This window comes from Nomascus leucogenys, chromosome 4, assembly GCF_006542625.1.
Source record: "Nomascus leucogenys isolate Asia chromosome 4, Asia_NLE_v1, whole genome shotgun sequence".
NCBI lineage: Eukaryota > Metazoa > Chordata > Mammalia > Primates > Hylobatidae > Nomascus > Nomascus leucogenys.
Genome location: NC_044384.1, coordinates 98,995,291 through 99,019,176, shown reverse-complemented (window position 1 = coordinate 99,019,176; position 23,886 = coordinate 98,995,291). Strand labels below are relative to the sequence as shown.

The 23,886-nt window shown below is 42.1% G+C and overlaps 1 protein-coding gene and 1 pseudogene across 6 annotated transcripts in view; one reads left to right on the top strand and one right to left on the bottom strand.

Moving 5' to 3' along the window:
• Window positions 1-23,886, bottom strand: part of NEK4 (NIMA related kinase 4) — a 59,986-nt gene that overhangs the window by 29,981 nt on the left and 6,119 nt on the right. For all 6 annotated transcript variants that reach the window (XM_030811624.1, XM_030811623.1, XM_030811622.1 and 3 more), the window contains 8 exons: window positions 22,820-22,974; window positions 20,145-20,286; window positions 10,688-11,092; window positions 5,437-5,586; window positions 4,743-4,892; window positions 2,922-2,988; window positions 1,977-2,086; window positions 72-160 (listed from right to left, as the gene is read on the bottom strand). In XM_030811624.1, the coding sequence (XP_030667484.1) occupies window positions 72-160; window positions 1,977-2,086; window positions 2,922-2,988; window positions 4,743-4,892; window positions 5,437-5,586; window positions 10,688-11,092; window positions 20,145-20,286; window positions 22,820-22,974 (1,268 nt within the window). The remainder of the gene's footprint in view (window positions 1-71; window positions 161-1,976; window positions 2,087-2,921; window positions 2,989-4,742; window positions 4,893-5,436; window positions 5,587-10,687; window positions 11,093-20,144; window positions 20,287-22,819; window positions 22,975-23,886) is intronic.
• On the top strand, window positions 12,105-13,459 carry LOC100586772 (annotated as a pseudogene).

Genomic DNA, 23,886 nt, shown 5'->3' with positions numbered 1-23,886 from the left:
TGAAAATGTACATTTAATATTCATTAAAACAGAAATAGTTTATAAAGGGAGACAGAAAAACAAGAACTTACCCTTCCCTGTAATCCCCATCTGACTTATCAGTTGAACTTGTAGAAGAACTTAACTCATCCTCAGACAGACAATGAATCAGTTTCCTTTCCTAATAAATGTTTGGAAGAAATAAAATTCTACATGACAACACAACCAGAATGTGATACTTGAACCAGTCTTAGATGCAACAACTAGACACAATACATTCCTAGGTGCAATATAACAGGAGAATCTAACAAATACAAAAATTGTTCCCATATGATTTGTGGCAAAATGAAAAAAACATTGAAGTGATTTTACCCATATGATATCCCAGTTCACTCATAAAGTTCACAAGAATAACTGAAGAACATCAGGTGAAGTTTTTTATTTTGTTTGTTTTGTTTTTTGATTTTTGTGTTTTTTTGAGACAGGCTAGAGTGCAGTGGCACGATCTGGCTCACGGCAACTTCCGACTCTCTGGTTCAAGTGATTTTCCTGCGAGTAGCTGGGATTACAGGCATGTGCCACAACGCCCACCTAATTTTTGTATTTTTAGTAGAGACAGGGTTTCACCATTTTGGCCAGGCTGGTCTCCAACTCCTGACCTCATGATCTGCCCGCCTCGGCCTCCCAAAGTGCTGGGATTACAGGCGTGAGCCACCACGCCTGGCCAAGGTGAAGTTTTACGAGGGTCCTGGAGAGTCTCAGCTATGAATAAATTTCCAGAGGACAGTGGATGGCTAGTTCTGGTTTATCAACTCCTAAGCAGAAGGCTTGTTCTATAGGAATGTTGGCATTTTAAATTACCTAGGCAACCTCAGTTTGTCTTTTTTTGTTTTGTTTTTTTGGATAAGGGGTGTCACTATGTTGCCCAGGCTGGCCACAAACTCCTGGGCTCAAGCAATCCTCCTTCCTTGGCCTCCCAAGTAGCTGGGATAACACCCACAAGCCACCATGCCCAGCTTCAGCTTGCTCTTAATGTGAGACTGTTAAAGTGCTTTAAAGGATTACCTAAAAATACACATAAACCTTACAACTCTGGGATATGGAAGGCAGCCTCTATCAGTGAAATAACTAAATGATATAGTTAAAGAAATAATACATCCAATACTTTCAAAGAGCAGGAAGAATTCCCAGAGTATTATACAGAGAGGTATATGGGTTAGAAACCTAGCAATTACCCATTTAGCTATCAGATGGTGTCCCTACATCATCTACAGGCAAGAAGGTAAACTACATTGACACAAATAAGAAACTGAGGAATGATTAGCAGGTGAGACTCAAATCTGGCGACACAGATGGGTATGTGGTATCACAGCAGATTGAGCAAAATGTTGCCTAGTGCAAGCCCTTAGAAAGTTGTTATTTATTATTTATTTATTTATTTATTTATTTATATTTTTGAGACAGAGTCTTGCTCTGTCACCCAGGCTAAAGCACAGTGGTGTGAACACAACTCACTTAGCCTCGACCTCTTGGGCTCAAGCGATCCTTCCACCTCAGCCTCTGAGTGGCTGGGACTACAAGTGTGCGCCACCTTGCCAGGGAATTTTTTTTTCTTAGAGACAGGGTCCAACTATGTTGCCCAGATTGATCTCAAACTCCTGGGCTAAAGCAATCTTCTCACCTTGGCCTCCCAAAGTGCAAGTATTATAAGCGTGAGCCACTGCATCAGGAAGTCCTGTTTTAAAGAACAACCTACAAAATATTTTTAATTAGGCTATCAATTGTTTACAAGAGTACCTGAAAAATTTATTCCCTTAATGGGTCAAACATAATCCTTTTGACTATTATTTACCAGTTCCTTTCTTTATCAAGAGTGAAAAGATGTAACAAGCTGGCCGTGTCCCAAAAATAAATGGAGCTGACATTTAAAAGGTTTACTGCATTAGGCCTGCCAGATGCAGACTGTCCACCTTCTCTCTTAGGAGTACGTAATGCACCTGAGTGACGCTGCAGTCAGAGGAGAGCCGTCGGGCAGGCATGGGCTGGTCTTCCTCCTGGGGTTTTCCTGGCCCTGCTACACTCAGAGAAGCTTTCCTCCCTGGAGGGCCTGAAAAAGGAAACATCCCCAGTAGTTGTTTGTGATGGGCTGCCCCAACTGAAGAGGGCTTTGTATTTGGTATGGAACATACCCCAGCAAGAGCTAGCCCAAAAGTAACTCAAACAGCATATTTATCATTTCTCTGGCGTCTGATACCTTAGCTGAAATCTTAGCTCTGGGTCCACCAGCTCTGTGACCTTGGGCAAGTTACTTAACTCCTCAGAGCCTCTGTTTCCTTAGCTGCAAAATGGGGATAATGCTGCATATTTTGGCAGTACTGTAAATATGAAATGAGATAATTTCCTTAGCTGCAAAATGGGGATAATGCTGCATATTTTGCCAGTACTGTAAATATGAAACTTAACATGTTTACCATAATGCCTAAGACATGGTCAGCATTCAATAAATGGAAACTGCTAGTACTATCTTTAAAAAATAATAAAAAGAATGATAGCCCTCAGCCTAGAGCAGCACCACTCCTCGAGCAACCTCCCTCTGTTCCTAAGATGGGAGCAATTCACTGACCAGTGGACACTGGACATGGAAAAATGTTAAACATTCACTTGATTTCTGGTCTAAAACCTCCCAGGACTTACTGCCACTCAAAGCCCTCTTGTTATTTCTTTAATATCCCCCTCCTCTGATATTTGAACCAGATTCAACATCCTATGATTATTTCTTAAAAGACTTGACTAAGAAATTTCAAAATCTTTTCCAAATAGGTTTCCTACATGTTTTACTGCGGCTGGCAAGTTTCAACCTCTCATAGTCAGAACCAGTGTTTCTGTCCACGAACCATACACCCCTAACTGCCAATTAGATGAAGAAAAGAAGTCAACTTTACCTGAAGAGGACATTTCTTCCTGTGACTGCTTTAGTCGCCTCCTCTCTCTGGCTGATAATGGTCGATCCTTTAAAAGAAAGTCACAGAGTCACTTCCATTCCTACTTGCTATTCTTATAACACCTACAATCCATGATGTATCATTCAGCATTAAGAAAAAGGTCTCGGCTGGATGTGGTGGCTCACACTTGTAATCCCAGCACTCTGGGAGGCTGGGGTGGGCAGATCACGAGGTCAGGAGTTCGAGGCCAGACTGGCCAACATGGTGAAACCCCGTCTCTACTAAAAATACAAAAATTAGCCGAACATGGTGGCGCGTGCCTATAATCCCAGCTACTCGGGAGGCTGAGGCAGGAGAATTGCTTGAACCTGGGAGGCGGTGGTTGCAATGAGCTGATATCACGCCATTGCACTCCAGCCTGGGTGACAGAGCAACACTCCGTCTCAAAAAAAAAGAAAAAGGTCTTACTCCAGCCTGGGTGACACAGCAAGACCAAAAAAATCAGGTCTTGTGCTGGACTTAGAGGAGTGTCCATTGGAAACCAGCCCACAGCAGGGTTATAGCTACTAGTGAGAAGTGATCACAATGATCACAGCCCTCGTTTCTGGGAGGTGCTCATTTTTGGAAGGGCAAATGGGGACTTTCACATTTGTCATATTCAGAATCTACTTGGTTTCTTTTTTTTTTTTTTTTTTTTTGAGATGGAGTCTCGCTCACCAGGCTAAAGTGCAGTGGCCTGATCTCAGCTCACTGCAAGCTCTGCCTCCCGGGTTCACGCCATTCTCCTGCCTCAGCCTCTCGAGTAGCTGGGACCACAGGCGCCCGCCACCACGCCCAGCTAATTTTATTTTTGTATTTTTAGTAGAGATGGGGTTTCATTGTGTTAGCCAGGATGGTCTCAATCTCCTGACCTCGTGATCTGCCCACCTCAGCCTCCCAAAGTGCTGGGATTACAGGCGTGAGCCACCACGCCTGGCCTACTTGGTTTCTTTAATTCACTGGAAGTGACCATCTCTGAAACCACAGAATCTGTCCATTTCAATCAAAGATTCTGCTGAGGCTGGGTGCAGTGGCTCATACTTATAATCCCAGCACTTTGGGAGGCCAAGGCAGGTAGATCATCTGAGGTCAGGAGTTTGAGACAAGCCTGGCCAAATGGCGAAACCCTATCTCTACTAAAATACAAAAATTAGCTGAGCATGGTGGCTGGCACCTGTAGTTCCAGCTACTCAGGAGGCTGAGGCAGGAGAATTGCTTGAACCCAGGAGACGGAGGTTGTAGTGAGCCAAGATTGTGCCACTGCACTCCAGCCTGGGCAACAGAGCGAGAATCCATCTCAAAAAAAAAAAAAAGATTCTGCTGAGATCACATCTGTCCCATCTGTTCCTTCCAGTGTTTGGCAAGAAGCAGAGCTAAGACGTTTTAATACAAAACTTCATAATATACACAAGACTTTACAACCAAAAAGCTTTATAAGAAGGTTTTAGAGGGTTTTTGCTTTGAGACAGGTTATCGCTCTGTCACCCAGGCTGAAGTACAGTGGCACGATCTCGGCTCACCTTAACCTCCGCCTTTTGGGTTCAAGCCATCCTCCCAACTCGGCCTGATGAGTAGCTGGGACTATAGGCACGTGCCACCACATTTCGCTAATTTTTAAATTTTTTGTAGAGACAAGGTCTCACTATATTGCCCAGGCCAGTCTTGAACTCTTGGGCTCAACTGATCCTCTTGCTTCAGCCTCCCCAAGTGCTGGGATTACATGCATGAGCCACCACACCTGGTTATAAGGTTTTTAAAAATCCAGCATATGTTCCCACCAACCTTTGATGATGACATCTCACTGCTCCTTGAACTGCTCACAGACCCAGTGACCACTCTACGTTGGTTTTCAGCCTCTTTTTGTGTTGATGTGATATCCACTTTCCCAACAATGGGATGAGAAGGGAAAAATCGAGGAGGCGACTCTTGGAACTTAAATAATTAAAAAAGAAGATTATCCGTTTCAAATATAGCCCCTTCCAATGTTCCCCTATCAGCAGGTTCCCTATGTATTTGTCTGTGGTTTGCTCTTAAAACCTTCAAAACATTGCATTTTTTTTGGAAAGACTCTGCCAAAAGTCAATCATCTAAGAAGGTTATGGAGAGGATACGTGTTGAAGTTATTTCTAGAAATGAGATGTCAACATGATTCTGTGGAGAATCTGAAGAAAGAACTGTTCATCCGTACAATACAGATGGGGCCAAAGGTTTACCCTCATTAGCCTATTCCTTTAACTTTCAAAATGATCTGTCCATCTTTGCTGGATAAGATAAAATCCTTACTCTGCTTCAAACTCACTGATATTTGAAAACTAGTATTTAGCATGTTGCCATTGTCGCTCTTCTGTATATGTTCCTTGCATTTCTTACATGCCTTTTTGGCAATTGTTAATTGCTCTAAATAGAAATTGAGCTTCCCAAAGTCCACCTCCCAAACCAAAGCAAAATGACTTATAGCAAAGAGATCTCTGCCAACCTGTCTCTTTTCCCCTCTGTGCTCAGTCTGTTCTCTCTTCTTCTGCCGTCGCTGTCGAGACAGGGAAGGTTCAGACCCAGAGTTGTGTGGCTGTAAATCTGGGTGGATTCTGCCCTGTTTTTCTATAATACATTCACCAGCAACTTGATCCTTAAAGAGAATAAAATAACATTTTAAAGTATAGCAGCAACCTGGTACATTGTAATCCAAAGTAAGTTGTCCATAAAAAGTGGCTTTTGTCTTTAGCATGAAAACTTTCCTCAGTTTTAAAAACTGGTTTCCATATTGCAATTTAAAGTGTTACATGGAAGTTCTAAAATGACCCATCACAATGTAAAGTTCACAATATGGTTCAAACATAACAATGCAGAATTGAATACAGAGGTATACATAATCTTCCTCTTAGAAAACAAAAGAAGCGGGCCAGCATGGTGGCTCATGCCTGTAATCCCAGCACTTTGGGAGGCTGAGGCAGGAGGATCACGAGGTCAGGAGTTCGAGACCAGCCTGGCCAACATCGTGAAACCCCGTCTCTACAAAAATACAAAAATTAGCTGGGCATGGTGGCAGGCACCTGCAATCCCAGCTACTCGGAAGGCTGAGGTAGGAGAATTGCTTGAACCCGGGAGGGGGAGGTTGCAGTGAACTGAGATCGCGCCATTGCACTCCAGCCTGGGTGACAGAGTGAGACGACTCCGTCTCAAAAAAAAAAAAAAAAAAAAAAAAAGAAAAGAAAAGAAAACAAAAGCAGTTGCAATTTCAAATTTTTGTGCAATGAAATTAAATCATAATGCAACAGTTAAAAAATAATGATTATAAAATGAAGCAAACACACACAAAAACATAAAATAATGAAAAGTCTTTTGAACATCCAAATGGCCAAACTCTCCATGCCTACTTTTAAAATTGTAAATGAAAATGAGAAGAAGCTGAGTGTGGTAGCTCACACCTGTAATCCAACACTCTGGGAAGCCAAGTCAGGAAGACCACTGGAGGCCACGAGTTCAAGATCTGCCTGAGCAACATAGTGAGACCTCCATCTCCATTAAAAAAAAAAAAAAAAAGTCAGATGTAGTGATATGCCAGGTAGTCGCAGCTACCCAGGAGGCTGAGGTGAGTGGATTGCATGAGTCCAGGAAGTCAAAGCTACCATGAGCCGTGATCATGCCACTGTCCTCTAACCTGGGTGACACAGCAAGAGTGTCTCAAAAAAAAAAAATTTATTTATTTATGTTATCTTATTTTATTTTATTTTATTTTTTTGAGACAGAGTCTCACTCTGTCGCCCAGGCTGGAGTGCAATGGCGCGATCTTGGCTCACTGCAAGCTCCGCCTCCTGGGTTCACGCCATTCTCCTGCCTCAGCCTCCCGAGTAGCTGGGACTACAGGCGCCCGCCACCACACCCAGCTAATTTTTTTTTTTTGTATTTTTAGTAGAGACGGGGTTTCACCGTGTTAGCCAGGATGGTCTCGGTCTCCTGACCTTATGATCCGCCCGCCTCGGCCTCCCAAAGTGCTGGGATTACAGGTGTGAGCCACTGTACCTGGCCAAAATTTTTTAATAAATTAAAAAGAAAATTAGTTGTCTTTCTCAAAATGAACGTTTATTTGCAGTGTTGACAGGCAAAGACAAAATGCCGACATCAGTTATCCAAATGTTCTGATTTTTTTCTCTTCCTCCAAATAAAAATAATTGTTTTAATTCAATCACTTAAATTGTGTTTAATCTAAAACTACTGATGTTTGATTCAATTATTTTTAAAAATCTCCTAACTTTTCATAGGTTTTCCATTCTGAAAATGAACAAATGTTTTAAGTGAATTCCAATTTAATACAAATTTATTTCCCAAGTAAACATCAGTTATTTGGATGTACCCTAAAAAGCACAACAAAAAGACCATTGAGCTTGGCATTAGATGGAGTCTTATGCGAGAAACTTAATTTCCCTGAGCCCAGTTTCATCATTTAAAAATGGATCTAATACCCACAGCCATATTGTATTACTGTTTGAGGATTAGCTGAGAGAATACACTAAAAGTACTTAGGACTATGTCTGATGCATGTTAATTAGATGCTCAGCCAGGCGCAGTGGCTCACATCCTTAATCACAGCACTTTGAGAGGCCAAGGTGGGAGGATGATTTGAGCCCAGCCAGGAGTTTGAGACCAGCCTAGACAACACAGGGAGACCCTGTCTCTACAAAAAATAGAAAAAATTAGCCAGGCGTGCTGGCGTACGCCCATAGTCCCAGCTACTCGAGAGGCTAAGATTGGAGGATCACTTGAGCCTAGGAGGCGGAGGCTGCAGTGAGCTGAGATCACATCACTGCACTCCAGCCTCAGCAACAGAGCAAGGCCCTGAAGAAGAGGAAGAGGGGAGGGGAGGTGAGGATGGGAGACAATATTTTATTTTATTTTTTTGTTTTTTTGAGATGGAGTCTTGCTCTGTCACCCAGGCTGGAGTGCACTGGGGCAATCTCAGCTCACTGCAACCCCTGCCTCCCAGGTTCAAGCGATTCTCCTGCCTCAGCGTCCTGAGTAGCTGGAATTATAGGCGCGTGCCACCATGCCCGGCTAATTTTTGTATTTTTAGTAGAAACAGGGTTTCACTATGTTGGCCAGGCTGGTCTTGAACTCCTGAGCTCAAGGGATCCTCCTGCCTTGGCCTCCCAAAGTGCTGGGATTACAGGTGTGAGCCACCATTCCTGGACGGGAGACAATATTTTCAAATGCTGTATCTAATAAGGAACTGGTATCTAGAATAAAGAACTCTTAGAATTCAATAATAAAATGATAAATAAACCAATTTTGAAATTGGCAAAGAATTCAAATAGATTATTTCTCCAAAGGAGAAATACTGGCCAAAGTATATAAAAAGATGCTCAAGGCTGGGCGTGGTGGCTCAGGCCTGTAATCCCAGCACTTTGGGAGGCCAAGGCAGGCTGGTCACTTGAGGTCAGAAGTTTGTGACCAGCCTGAACAACATGGTAAAACCCCATCTCTGCTAGAAAAACTACAAAAATTAGCCGGGCGTGGTGGCACACGCCTGTAATCCCAGCTACTCTGGAGGCTGAGGCTGGAGAATCACTTGAACCCAGGAGGCGGAGGTTGCTGTGAGCCAAGATTGTGCCACTGCACTCCCGCTTGGGCGACAGGTCAAGACTATGTCTCAAAAAAAAAAGAAAACGAAAAACATGCTCAACATCATTGGTCACTAGGGAGATGCAAATCACAACCACTTCATACCTACTAGGATGACTATGTTCAAGTCGATGAACAGTAACAAGTGTTAGCATGGATGCAGATAAACTGGAACCCTCATATATTGCTGGCAGAAACAAAATTATATAGTTGTTTTGGAAAATAATTTTGTAGTTTCTCAAAAAGTTTAATACATAGAGTTACCATATGACCCAGCAATTCTACTCCTAGGTACATACTCAACAGAACTGAAAATATATGTCCACACAGAAACTGGTATGCAAGTGTTCATAGCAGCATTATCCACATATAACCTTCCTCTTAGAAAACAAAAGTACCTAAAAAGTAGAAACAACCCAAATTTACATCAACTGATGAATGGATGAATAAAATATATATGGGCTGGGCATAGTGGCTCACACTTGTAATCCCAGCACTTTGGGAGGCCAAGGCAGGCAATTCACTTGAGGTCAGGAGTTTGAGACCAGTCTGGCCAACATGGTGAAACCCCATCTCTACTAAAAATACTAAAATTAGCTGGGCATGGTGGTATGCACCTGCGGTCCCAGCTACTTGGGAGACTGAGGCACGAGAATCATTGAACCCACGGGGCGGAGGTTATAGTGAGCTGAGATCGCGCCACTGTACTCTAGCCTGGGTGACAGAGTGAGACTGAAACAAACAAAAAATACATTTATGTGTGTATATATATATACACACACACACACACGCACACAAATACAAATACAGTATATTATTTGGCAATAAAAAGGAATGAGGCAGGGTGCAGTGGCTCACGCCTATAATCCCAGCATGCTGGGAGGCCAAGTTGGGAGGACTGCTTGAGCCCAGGAGTTTGAGACCAGCCTGGGCAACATGGCCATGGCAAGGCCCCATCTCTCTACAAGAAATAGAAATAAAAAAATTAGCTGAGCATGTCTGTGGTCCCAGCTACTTGGGAGGCTGAGGCAGGAGGATCACTTAAGCCCAGGAAGTCAAGGCTGCTGTAAGCTGTGTTTGCCACATTGCACTCTAGCCTGAGCAGCAGAGACCCTGTCTCAAAAAAATTAAACAATTAAATTTTTTTAAAAAAGGAATAAAATTTTGGTACATCCTACATCATAGATAAACCTTGAAAACATCACGTTAAGTGAAAGAAGGCAGGCCAGGCCCAGTGGCTTACGTCTGTAATCCCAGCACTTTGGGAGGCCAAAGCAGGCGATCCCCTGAGGTCGGGAGTTCGAGACCAGCCTGACCAATATGAAGAAACCCCGTCTAAAAATACAAAATTAGCCGGGCGTCGGCCGAGCGCGGTGGCTCATGCCTGTAATTCCAGCACTTTGGAAGGCCGGAATGGGCAGATCACGAGGTCAGGAGATCAAGACCATCCTGACTAACACGGTGAAACCTCGTCTCTACTAAAAATACAAAACAATTAGCCAGGTGTAGTGGCGGGTGCTTGTAGTCCCAGCTACTCAGGAGGCTGAGGCAGGAGAATGGCGTGAACCCGGGAGGCGGAGGTTGCAGTGAGCCGAGATCATGCCACTGCACTCCAGCCTGGGCGACAGTGAGACTCCGTCTCAAAAAAAAAAAAAATTAGCTGGGTGTGGTGGCAAATGCCTGTAATCCCAGCTACTCAGGAGGCTGAGGCATCAGAATTACTTGAACCTAGGAGGCAGAGGTTGCAGTGAGCCGAGATCGCGCCATTGCAATCCAGCCTGGGAAACAAGAGTGAAACTCCGTCTCAAAAAAAAAAAAAAAAAAAGCCAAACACACAAAGCCATAAATTGTATGATTCCATTTATATGAAATCCTCAGAATAGGCAAATCCATAGAGACAAATGTTGCCAGGGGTTGTGGGCAAGAAGGAATGGTGAGTGACTGTTATAGGGTACTGGGTTTCTTTTTGGTTTGATGCAAATATTCTTCTATGTTTAAACTGATACACAGAATTACTGATTTTCCTAAAATGACAACAGAACCCACACATTTGTAACTGCACTTTCAGTCTTCTCTCCGAAACCAATATCTCATGTGTGCATATCACTCACCTGGTCCTTTGGCTTTTGTTCTTTGATTAGGGACTGCAGAGGCTTCACTGGTTCATTCTTTTCTCCAGTGACAATGTCAGAGGACCACGTGGGAATCAGGTTTTCAGGCTGGGCACTGGATTTAGTGTTGTCCTGCAGCATCTCCTCTTCCACTTGAGAAATACTGCATATACCTCCTAACTCATTAGAGGCATCCAAATGTCTTGGCTGATTCTCCTGAACGAAGCCATCACTCACTGAATCCCTCCCTTTTGCAGGTAAGATGTCAATATTTACCCTACTGATTGTGGCTAGTTCTGTGGTATTGCTCAAGTCCTGTTTGCAGGTATGGGCTTTCAGACTGGCAGGTGACTTCAAGAGACCAGAGGCCCTGGACTTCTCCTGGGACAAACATTTGCCTTCACCCTGAATGAAAACATGTTTGGAAATTATTATAGCACTCCTCATACCTTATACAAAATCAACTCAAAATGCAACAAGAGGTTCCTCAAAAAGTTAAACATAGAATTAACATATGACCAGCAATTCCACTACTAAGTATGTAATCAAAAATCCAAGGAACTGAAAGCAGGGACTCAAGTAAGTATTTGTACACCAATGTTTACCGCAGCTTTATTCAAAATAGTCAAAAGGCGGAAACAATCCAAAAGTCCATCAGCAGATGAAGGGATAAACAAAATGTGGCAAATACTGCCAGGCACAATGGCTCACTCCTGTAATCCCAGCAGTTTGGGAGGCCAAAGCAGGTGAATCACTTGAGGCCAGGAGCTCAAGACCAGCCTGGGCAACATGATGAAATCCCATCTCTACTAAAAATACAAAAATTAGCCAGGTGTGGTGGTGCATGTCTGTAGTCCCAGTTACCTGGGAGGCTGATGCAGGAAGTTTGCTTGAGCCTAGGAGGCGGAGGTTGTATTGAGCCGAGAGCCTACCACTGCACTCCAGCCTGGGCAACAGGAGTGAAACCCTGTCTCAAAAAGGAAAAAAAAAAAAAAACATACAATGGAATATTTCTAATCCATAAAAAGGAATGAAGTTCTGATACATGCTAAAACATGAATGAACCCTGAAAACATGCTAAGTAAAATAAGCCAGGCCGGGTGTGGTGGCTCACACCTATCATCCCAGCACTTTGGGAGGCAGAGGCAGGAGGATCACTTGAGCTCAGGAGTTTGAGACCAGCCTAGGCAACATGGCGAAACCCCATTTCTATAAAAAATACCAAAAAATTAGCTGGGCATGGTGGCAAGTACCTATAGTCCCAGCTACTTGGAAGCCTGAGTGGGAGGACTGCTTGAGCCAGGAGGTCAAGGCTGCAGTGAGCCGTGATCACACCACTGCGCTCCAGCCTGGTTGACACAGTGAGATCCTGTCTCAGAAAAGAAAAGAAATAAGCCAGGACAGGGCAGGGGGCAAGCAGGGGCAGGACTGGCACTGTGGCCAGAGATGCTGCTGGGCCACAAAGGCGATGGGGTAGCTGGGAACTCTACATTGAAGGCACAGAGGTGAGGCACAATGCCCGGAAGGCTGGTAAATTGAATGCTGAGGACAGAAGAGTCTGATGACATACTACTGAATTTCTTTGTTTGGAGTACACATTATGTACTCTTTCTGGAGCGTGTCTACAAGCTCTATATGGAAACGATCTGAAGCTGAATACATTGGCAGGGGATGCGAAAATCAGTCTTCGATGAACTATGCCAAAGAAACAGCTGCCTTCTATTCCCAAAAATGCTTTGCCCATAACTAAGCCTACATCTCCTGCCCCAGCAGCAGTCAACAAATGGCATGCATGCTTCCTACAGACTCGTCCACCTGAAATACTCTCTTCTTGCTGAATTTACCTTGGTTGCGGAGCAGACGTTACTAGGTGTCTATGTGCAGCCATCTTATCCCTCTGTATTAAAGTGGTTTGGACTAATATTCATAGGGCACAGACTTTATCAAGATGGCATATTCAGGCCAGGCGTGGTGGCTCACACCTATAATCCTAGCACTTTAAGAGTCCGAGGCGGTGGAGCACTCAGGAGTTCGAGACCAGCCTGGCTAACATGGTGAAACCCCGTCTCTAACCAAAAATATAACAACTTGCTGGTGTGGTGCCACATGCCTGTAATCCCAGCTACTTAGGAGGCTGAGGCAGGAGATCACTTGAACCCAGGAGGCAGAGGTTGTGGTGAGCCAAGATCGCACCACTGCACTCTAGCCTGGGAAACAGAGCGAGACTCCATCTCAAAAAAAAAAAAAAAGATGGTGTATTTAAGTTTGCAGTTTACAACCATCCCTAATTACTATCCAGATGGTGACTATCCATGCTTGATATTTGGTATTCCCATCTTTCACCTACTAGGTGATGCCACCTCAGAAGAACTGGATGTGAAGAGCATTTGGAAAATGGAGGTGGAATCATAACCAAATTTGGCAAGTACTAACAATATGCAGGGAGAGTTTTCTACAAGATTGATACAAAAAGCCCCCTAAACCCAGAGGCTGCAATACTGTATGAGAAAGATGTTCAGCTTTTTAAGAGTAAAGTGGTTGACAGTGTTAAGGTGTGTATTACTCGTTTGTTTGACCAATCTAAAATAGAAGACTCATGCAATTAGCTTTTCTCCATGGAATCCTTCTGTAAATGATGAAGTCAGAGAAAAGATGCTGACTCAGAAAGGCCTGAAGAACAGCACAATAAGTGTTCGTGTCGCTGGTTTGTCATAGGTAAAGCCTGGCTCAGTACAATCTTTCAGTAAAGAAGAGGAAACAGTAGCAACTTAAGAGATGGTGAATCTGGTACACCATGCACTTTCCTGCTGGACTCTGGACTAGTTCAAGCTGACCAATGGCAATGGACAGCTTGAAAAACAAAACTGTGGGCCGGGCGCCGTGGCTCACGCCTGTAATCCTAGAACTTTGGGAGGCCAAGATGGGCGGATCACGAGGTCAGGAGATCCAGACCATCCTGGCTAACACGGTGAAACCCCGTCTCTACTAAAAATGCAAAAAAATTAGCCGGGCATGATGGCGGGCGCCTGTAGTCCCAGCTACTCGGGAGGCTGAGGCAGGAGAATGGCGTGAACCTGGGAGGCAGAGCTTGCAGTGAGCCAAGGTCACACCACTGGACTCCAGCCTGAGCAACAGAGCAAGACTCCGTCTCAAAAAAAAAAAAAAAAGAAAGAAAAAGAAAAACAAAACTTCTTAACAAAAAAGAAAAAGAAGAAAGAAAGAAGCCAGAAACAGAAAGACAAATATTGTATGATTCCACTTATATAAAATATCTAGAACAGGCAAATCCATGAAGACAAAAAGTAGATGAGAGCTTACCAGGGCCTGACGATAGAGGGAACAGAAGATTATTGCTCAATGGGTACAAAGTTTCTGTTTGAAATGATGAAAAGGTTTTGGAAGATGGTGGTGATGGCTGCATGATACTGTGAATGTAATTAAGGACAATGAATTATATGCTTCATATGTAGTATTAGACCACATTAACAGAATGAAGGAAAAAAACCACATGATCATCAACACCCTTATGTGATGATTTTCAGGGCTGTGAAAAAAAAAAAAAACACCTTTTCATGGTTAAAAAAAATTCAACAAACTAGGAATAGAAAAACAAATTCATAACATAATAAAAGTCATATATGAAACACCCACAGTAAACATCACATTTAATGGTGAAAGACTGAAAGCTTTTCCTCTAAGATAGGAACAAGGCAAGAATGCCTGTTTTCACCTCTTCTAGTCAATATAGTACTAGAAATTCTAGCCAGAGCAATTAGGCAAGGAAAAAAAATAAAAGGCATCAAAATTAGAAAAGAAGTAAAATTATCTCCTTTTGCAGATGATATGATCTTGTGTCTAGGAAACCCTAAAGATTCCACACACAGAAACTGTTGGAACTAATAAACAAACTGAGCAAGGAAGCAAGAGGCAAAGTCAACATACAAAAATCAGTTGCATTTCTATACACTAACAATAAACAATCTGAGAAGCAAATTACAAGAACAATTCAATTTACAACAGTATCAAAAATAATAAAATAATTAGGAATTAACCAAAAGGCGAAAGAAAGACTTACATAGTGAAATCTACAAAATGGTGCTGAAAGAAATTTAAAGAAGACATAAATAAATGGAAACACATCCCATGTTCATGGATTGAAAGACAACATTGTTCTTTCTTTTTTTCTCTTTTTACATTTGGGCATCTCCTTGAGAAGAGCTTAATATTGTCAATATATTAATATTACCCAGAGAAATACAGATTCAATCTAATCCCTGTCAAAATCCCAATGACATTCTTTGGAAAAATAGAAAAATCCATCCTAAAATTCAATGGAATCTCAAGGGATCCCAAATAGCCAAAACAATCTTGAAAAAGAATAGAGATGGAGGACTCATGCTTCATGATTTTAAAGCATACCACAAAACCACATTATCAAAACAGTGTAGTATTAGTATAAAAACAGACATTAGACATAGAAACCAATGGAACAGAAAGGGGAACCCAGAAATAAACCTTCGCATATGTGGTCAAATGATTTTTGACAAAGATGCCAAGATCATTCAATGAGGAAAGGACAGTTTTTTCAACAAATAGTGCTGAAAAAGCTAGATATCTATATACAGAAGAATGAAGTCAGATCTTTACCTAATACCATATATAAAAATTAACTCAAAATTGGCCAGGCGCAGTGGCTCACGCTTGTAATCTCAGCACTTTGGGAGGCCGAGGCAGGCGGGTCACGAGGTCAGGAGAGTGAGACCACGGTGAAACCCCATCTCTACTAAAAATACAAAACATTAGCCGGGCGTGGTGGCGGGCGCCTGTAGTCCCAGCTACTCGGAGAGGCTGAGGCAGGAGAATGGCATGAACCCGGGAGGCGGATCTTGCAGTGAGCCGAGATTGCGCCACTGCACTCCAACCTGGGCGACAGAGAGAGACTCCGTCTCAAAAAAAAAAAAAAAATTAACTCAAAATTAACAAAAAACCTAAATGTAAGACCTAAAACTATAAAACTCTCAGAAGACGACATAAGGCAAAGGCTTCACAACATTGGATTTGCCAGTGATTTTCTGGATAGGACACCAAAGGCACAGGCAACACAAGAAAAAGACACACTGGATTTCACAAAAATTAAAAATTTTGTGCATCAAAAGTTACTATCAACAGAGTAAAAAGGTAACCCACAAAATGAGAGAAAATATTTGCAAATCATATATGTGATAAGGGATTGACATCATGAATATATGGAGAACTCCTAAAATTCAACAGCAAAAAATGAACGACCCAACTCAAAAATGGGCAAAGGACTTGAATAGACACTCCTCCCAAAAAGATATGCAAACGGTCAATAAGCACACAAAAAATGCTCAATATAACTAATCACTAAGGAAATGCAAATCAAAACTACAATGAGATACCATCTCATGCTCATTGGGATGGCTGTTACTAAAAAATCTCAGAAAATAACAAGTACTGGTGAGAATGTAGAGAAATTGGAACCTTTGTGTACTGCTGATAGGAATGCAAAATGATACAGAAGTTGTGGAAAACAGTACTACAGGTCCTCAAAAAGTTAAAAATAGAATTACCATGTGGTCTGTAGTTCCACTTCTGGTTATATACCCAAAAAAATAGAAATCAGGGTCTTAGTTGGGAGCAGTGGCTCACGCCTGTAATTCCAGCACTTTGGAAGGCCGAGGGGGGTGGATCACCTGAGGTCAGGAGTTTGAGACCAGCCTGGCCAACATGGTGAAATCCCATCCCTACTAAAAATACAAAAATTAGCTGGGCATGATGGCACATGCCTGTAATCCCAGTTACTTGGGAGGCTGAGGCAGGAGAATCGCTTGAACCTGGGAGATGAAGGTTACAGTGAGCCAAGATTGCGCCATTGCACTCCAACCTGGGTAACAGTGAGACTCTGTCTCAAAAAAAAAAAAAAGAAATCAGGGTCTCAAAGAGACATATGTACATTCATGTTCATAGCAGCATTATTCACAATAGCAAAAAAGGTGGAAACAACACAAATGTACATCTGCAGATGAAACAGATAAACAAAATGTGGGATATACATACAACAGAATATTATTCAGCATTAAAAAGGAAGACAATTCTGACATGTCACAATATGGATGAACCTTGAGGATATTATGTGAAACGAAATAAGGCAGTCATGAAAGACAAATACTGCAAGATCCCCTTATCCGAGGTACTTACAGTAGTCAAAACCATGGAGACAGAAAGTAGAATGGTGGGCCAGGCACAGTGGCTCACACCTGTAATCTCAGCATTTTGGGAGGCCGAGGTGAGTGGATTGCCTGAGGTCAGGGGTTCAAGACCAGTCTGGCCAACATGGTGAAACCCTGTCTCTACTAAAAATACAAAAAAATTAGCCAGATGTCGTGGCGTGCACCTGTAATCCCAGCTATTCAGGAGGCTGAGGCAGGGGAATTGCTTGAACCAGGGAGGTAGAGGTTGCAGTGAGCCGAGATCATGCTACTGCACTCCAGCCTGGGTGACACAGCAAAACTCCATCTCAAAAAAAAAAAAAAAAAAGAAAGAAAGTAGAATGGTAGAACAGTGGTTGCCAGGGACTGGGGTAGTAGGGAATGGGGAGATACTGTTTAATGGTAACAGAGTTCAGTTTTACAATATGAGAGTTATGAAGATGAGGGGTGATGGCTGCATAGCATTATAGATGTATTTAACACCACTAAATTGTACACTTACAAATGGCTAAGATAGTAAATTTTACATTATGTGTATTTTATCATAATGAAAAAATTAAAACTAAAAATTGGATCAACAACCTAAATATAAGAGCTAAAACTATAAAATTGTTAGAAGAAACTATGGCATAAACCTTCAAGACGTTGGATTTGGCAAGGGATTCTTAGCTATGACAACAAAATAAAAAAATAGATAAACTGGGCTTCATCAAAATTTGAAGCTTTTGTGAAAAGGATATTATCAAGAAAGTAAAAAAAGAAATTTTTAAAAACAAAAAAAATTTTTTTAATTAAAAAAGGAAAGAAAAGACAACCTATACAATGGAGAAAATACTTGCAAGTTGTCTGACAAGGGACTAGTATCTGGAACACAGATCGAGAACTCTTACAGCTCAACAACAAAAAGACAAAAACACAATTTAAAACTGGGCAGGGGCTGGGTGATGTGGCTCATACCTGTAATATCAGCACTTTGGGAGGAAAACGCAGAAGAACTGTTTGAGCCCAGGAGTTCAAGACCAGCCTGAGCAACACAGTGAGACCCACCTCTACAAAAATAATCATAGTAATTAGCCAGGTATGGTGGCGTGCACCTGTAGACCCAGCTAATCGGAAGGCTGAGGTAGGAGGATCCCTTGAGGCAAGGAGTTCAGAGGCTGTAGTGAGCTATGATGATGCCACTATACTCCAGCCTAGGTAACAGAGCAAGATCCTCTCTTAAAAAAAAAAAAAAAAAAAAAAGCCTGGGCACAGTGGCTCATGCCTGTAATCCCAGCACTTTGTTTGGGAAGCCAAGGTGGGAGGATCTCCTGAGCCCAGGAGTTTGAGACCAGCCTGGGCAACACAGTAAGACGTTGTCTCTACAAATAAAAAAATTAGCCAGGCATGGTGGCATGCTGTGGTCCCAGCCACTCAGGAGGCCGAGGTGGGAGGATCACTTGATCTGGAGAGGAGGAGGCTAGATTGAGCCATGATCGCACCACTGCACTCCAGCCTAGGCAACAGAGTGAGACCCTGTATCAAAAAAAAAAAAGGCAAAAGCTTTAGCAGATATTTCTCCAAAGACATATAAATGGCCAACAAGCATGTGAAAAGATGCTGTATGTCATTAATCATTAGGGAAATACAAATCAAAAATACAGTAGGATACCACTTTACACCCACTAGGATGGCTAGAATCAAAAAATCAGAAAATAACTAGTGTTGGCAAAGATGTGGAGAAACTGGAACCCTTGTGCACTGCTGATGGGAATGTCAAATGGTGCAGCCACTGTAGAAAACAGTGCAACAGTTCCTCAAAAAGTCAAACCAAAAAAAAAAGTCAAACCAAAAATTACCATTTGACTCAGCAATTCCACTGCTAGGTAGGTACTCAAAAGAACGGAAAACAGGTACTCAACTACTTGCACACATATGTTCATAGCAACAGCCAAAAGGTGAAAAAAACCCAAATGTCTACTAATGGATGAATGGATAAACAAACTGTGGTATATCCATACAATGGTAGCCAGACCTAAAAAGAAATGAAGTATTCATACATGCTACATGGATGAACCTTGAAAATCTGCTATGTGGAAGACACCAGAAACAAAAGGTCATATACTTAATGATTCTATTTACATGAAATATCCAGGACAGGTAACTTCATAGAGACAGGAAACACACTGGTGGTTGCCAGAGGCTGGGTGAAGGACAAAATGGGGAATGACTGCTTAATGAGGAAGAGATTTCCTTTGGGGTGATGAAAATGTTTTGGAACTATATAGAAGTGACAGTTGTACTACACTGTGAATGTACTGGCCACATTTAATTGATCACTTTATTTATTTATTTATTTTTATTTATTTTTATTTTTGAGACAGTGTCTCATTCTGTCACCCAGGCTGGAGTGCAGTAGTGCAATCTTGGCTCATTGCAACTTCCACCTCTCAGGTTCAAGCGATTCTCCTCCCTCAGCCTCCCAAGTAGCTAGGACTACAGGTATATGCCACCACAGCCGGCAAATTTTTGTATTTTTAGTAAAGATGAGGTTTCACCATGTTGGCCAGGCTGGTCTTGAACTCCTGACCTCAGGTGATATGCCAGCCTCGGCCTCCCAGAGTGCTGGGATTGCAGGCATGAGCCACCGTGCTCAGCCTTGTTTACTTTAAAATGGTTAATTTTGTTATATAAATTTCACCTAAAAACTTCTTTTTTTTTTTCTTTTTTTGAGACGGAGTCTCGCTCTGTCCCCCAGGCTGGAGTGCAATGGCGGGATCTCCGCTCACTGCAAGCTCCGCCCCCTGGGTTCACGCCATTCTCCTGCCTCAGCTTCCCAAGTAGCTGAGACTACAGGCGCCCGCCACAACACCCTGCTAATTTTTTTTTTTTGTATATTTAGTAGAGACGGGGTTTCACCACGTTAGCCAGGATGGTCTCGATCTCCTGACCTCGTGATCCACCCGCCTCGGCCTCCCAAAGTGCTAGGATTACAGGCTTGAGCCACCGTGCCCGGCCAAAAACTTCTTAAAGTTATTACAACACTGACTTTGTGAACAATTTGACAGCCCAATTTGGATAAAGCTAAATCAATCACCTTAACCAGTATTCTTTCTTTACAATAAGGAATTAATTGCACAACAGAATCTCTAGTAAAGCATAATCATTTCACATAAAATAATTTGCTTAGATGGCCCATTTTTCTAAGTGCAGTTTCTAAAACACATACCCTTTAAAAAGAAACGTACCATTATATATGTCTGGGAGCCCTCAGAAGAGTGTGGTTGGGGGTGGATTACTTCATGATTTGATTCTGTCTTTCCGGAAACCACTGTAGCAAAAGGCTTGGATTTAGAGTCACCATTTTTAATGTTATTTTTGGAGGTTTTTCTTTATAAAGAAGAAAAGAAAGAGTTATTATCAATATACTGAAGATTAAGGGTTTTTAGGTATATGTGGGAGTGTGTGTATACAATGAATTCCCTTACAGAACTGCACCATTTATAGAGAACAGTTTTCTAAAAATCTAAGGGGCATCCTACAAAACACCTGACCAGTAGTCTTTGAAACAATCACTGTCATAAAAAATAAAGAAAGTGAGAAACGATCACAGAACCCTGATTAGATGTATTTATATCCTGGATTGTATCCTGGAACAGAAAAGAGACCTTAGAGAAAAAAACTGGTGAAAGCCAACGAAAGTCTGGAATTTAGTCAATAGTAATATTTTTCTTTCTTTTTTTTTAAAATTTGATAGAGTCTCACTCTGTCACCCAGGCTAGAGTGCAGTGGCGTGATCTCAGCTCACTGCAACCTCCGCTGCCCGGGTTCAAGTGATTCTTGTGCCTCAGCCTCCCGAGTAGCTGGGACTACAGGTGTGCGCCACCACGCCTGGCTAATTTTTTTGTATTTTTTTTTTTTTTTTAGTAGAGACAGGGTTTTGCCATGTTGGCCAGGCTGGTCTTAATCTCCTGACCTCAGGTGATCTGCCAGCCTCGGCCTCCCAAAGTGCTGGGATTACAGGCGTGAGCCACCATGCCTGGCCAAGTCAACAGTAATATTTCGATGTTGGTTTCTTAGTTTTGACAAATGCATTAGGGTATGTAATCTCATAATCACAGAAGAAACTAGATGAGGGGTATACAGGAACTCTCCACACTATCTTTCCAACTTTTCTGTTTATACAAAATTATTCCAAAATAAAAATTCTATGGGAGATTGCCTCACATACCGGAGTATCAGGTTAATTTTCATTTTCAAATTTTACATGTCTGTAATAATATCACAACTGCTTGGCTAACTTTGAGAGTGAAACTGATTGGTATACTTAGTCCTGACTTATAGAATAAATGTATACAGGAATAACATCCCCAACTATTTTAGTATGTCATTTCTAAAACTGGGCTAAACCTCTGGAGAATTCAAGAGGAGCATGGAGATCAGTGCACTGGAAGGCCAAAGGTCTGCTTGGTGGGAAATTATATAGACAATGTACACAAAAAGATGGTTCTTCTTTATTCCCTGAGGCATCTCTGGCATTGCCTCCTCTCTTTCCAAATTTAACATGCCACAAGGCAAGAGGAGAAGCCAAACAGATTGTGATAGTTTTGTCCAGCCCTAAGTCTTAGATCCTGGAACACCTGTTTAATAAAGGTAGGATCTGCAAGCCAAAGCAAGGAATTCTCTTGGGAAGTTATATGAATGAAGAGGGAACTTTATGCAAGCTCTCAGAAATGTGAACACTACTTTTTAAATATTACTATCTTACACAGTAAGATGTATAAGTTTCTCAGATAATCTCTAATTATTATATGATTTCTAAAATATATGCCCTCTTTTTTTTTTTATTTGGCTGCTCCTTGAGAACAGGACTAACTCATAGGCAGTAAGCCCAGAGTAGTGCATATGTCCTTTAAAAAAAAATTTACACTATATGTCTTAGAACCCTCTGAGGAATGTGACGGTGGTTCTCCAAATTTCTGATTTTAGCAATTAAGCAAATTTCAACATGCATTTTAAGACTGGGAGAATATGCCATGCCAAAATATGCTACTTTGGCATAAAGATTATTTTGGGCTAAGGTTCTTTAAAAAGTAAGTGCAAGCTTTGGGAGGCCGAGGTGGGCAGATCACGAGGTCAGGAGTTCAAGACCAGCCTGGCCAACATGGTGAAACCCTGTCTCTACTAAAAATACAAAAATTAGCTGGGCATGGTGGCGGGCGCCTGTAATCCCAGCTACTGGGGAGGCTGAGGCAGGAGAATTGCTTGAACCCGGGAGGCGGCGGTTGCAGTGAGCTGAGATCATGCCACTGCACTCCAGCCTGGGTGACACAGCAAGAATCCATCTCAAAAAAAACAAAAAAAAAGGAAGTGCAAGAAGGGCACTCTGATCTTCCCTTTTTCTTCCAGAAAGCAGAAGATAAAACTCCCATATGAAATATGTCCTCCCTGAACCAGAAGGAAAGTAACATTCTTATTACCAAGAATGGAAAGCTGAAACTGAGAGAATTCTATAAATAGACCTTATTAAAATAATTCTTATCTTCCTTTAGCCTCTCCACATAGTTTACTTTTCCACAATTGCCTCTCTTTGTTCAATCAAGCACAAAAGCATTTAGGTTTTGTATTTTTAGTAGAAGTTAGATCTTCATTTCCTTATGAGGGCTCCTGTGTCACATGAAACTTATTCAGGTATTAAATAAATCTATATGCTTTTCTCCTGTTAAATTACAAGTTTAATTCTCAAGCTCAGCCAAAAAACCCTAAGAGGGTAGAATTTTGCCTCCTCTACATATGTAATCATGCCATTTTATTTCTTGTTTTTAAGAAAACTCACCATTAATTCTTGCATATGAATATTATAGAAGCCACCCTCTTTTACCCCATCTATTTAGCCCAGCTATTTGCAAGGGAAGTATCTTACATCTTTGTGGCCTCCAAAAAGAAGGAGATTTGCCGCTTTATATAAGGCTGCCTCAGGATGCTCCTCACAGATGGCCTTTCTTCAGGCCTTTTGCTCAGCATTGTTTTTATCAGTTCTGCCAGCTCTGGGCTGTAATCTCTTGGCATTGGTGGCAGCTACAAAGAAAAATAATACTGTAACTATGACTAATGGTCTTGTGAAACAAAGTAAAAGCTGGTAGAGGTTTCCCAATATTTATTTATAGTCATATATCCACATAAGCAGAAAACAATCAGTATATTAGTCTACAGGAAGTGTACTGGTATCCCAGTTGTAAGATAACAAGTTGTAAAATTATAAAAGTATATCCTTCAACCCAGCAGCCCCATCTGATGACACTCTCATTCAGAAATAAATGAGTTTCCTAAAGACTTATGTATCGGGATGTTCCATGCAGTACTGTTCTTGCAGTAGTAAACAATTGGAAACATAAATGTCCCATAGGGGATTTGTGGAATAAATTATCATACATTCTTCTTATAAAAACTAGGGCCAGTCGCAGTGGCTTACGCCTGTAATCCCAGCACTTTGGGAGGCTGAGGCGCGTGGATTGCCTGAGGTCAGGAGTTTGAGACCAGTCTGGCCAACATGGTGAAACCCCGTCTCCACTAAAAATACAAAAAAATTAGCTGGGCGTGGTGGCATGCACCTATAATCCCAGCTACTCGGGAGGCTGGGGCAGGGGAATTGCTTGAACCAGAGAGGTGGAGGTTGCAGTGAGCCAAGATCACGCCACCACACTCCCGCCTGGCAACAGAGAGAGATTCTGTCTCAAAAAAAAAAAAAAAAAAGAAAAGAAAAAAAGAAACTAGGCAGCAGGTTAAAAAAATACAAGACTTGGGCCGGGTGTGGTGGCTCACACCTGTAATCTCAGCACTTTGGGAGGCCGAGGTGGGTGGATCACGAGGTCAGGAGATGGAGACCATCCTGGCTAACACGGTGAAACCCCGTCTCTACTAAAAATACAAAAAAGTAGACAGGCGTGGTGGTGGGCGCCTGTAGTCCCAGCTACTTGGGAGGCCGAGGCA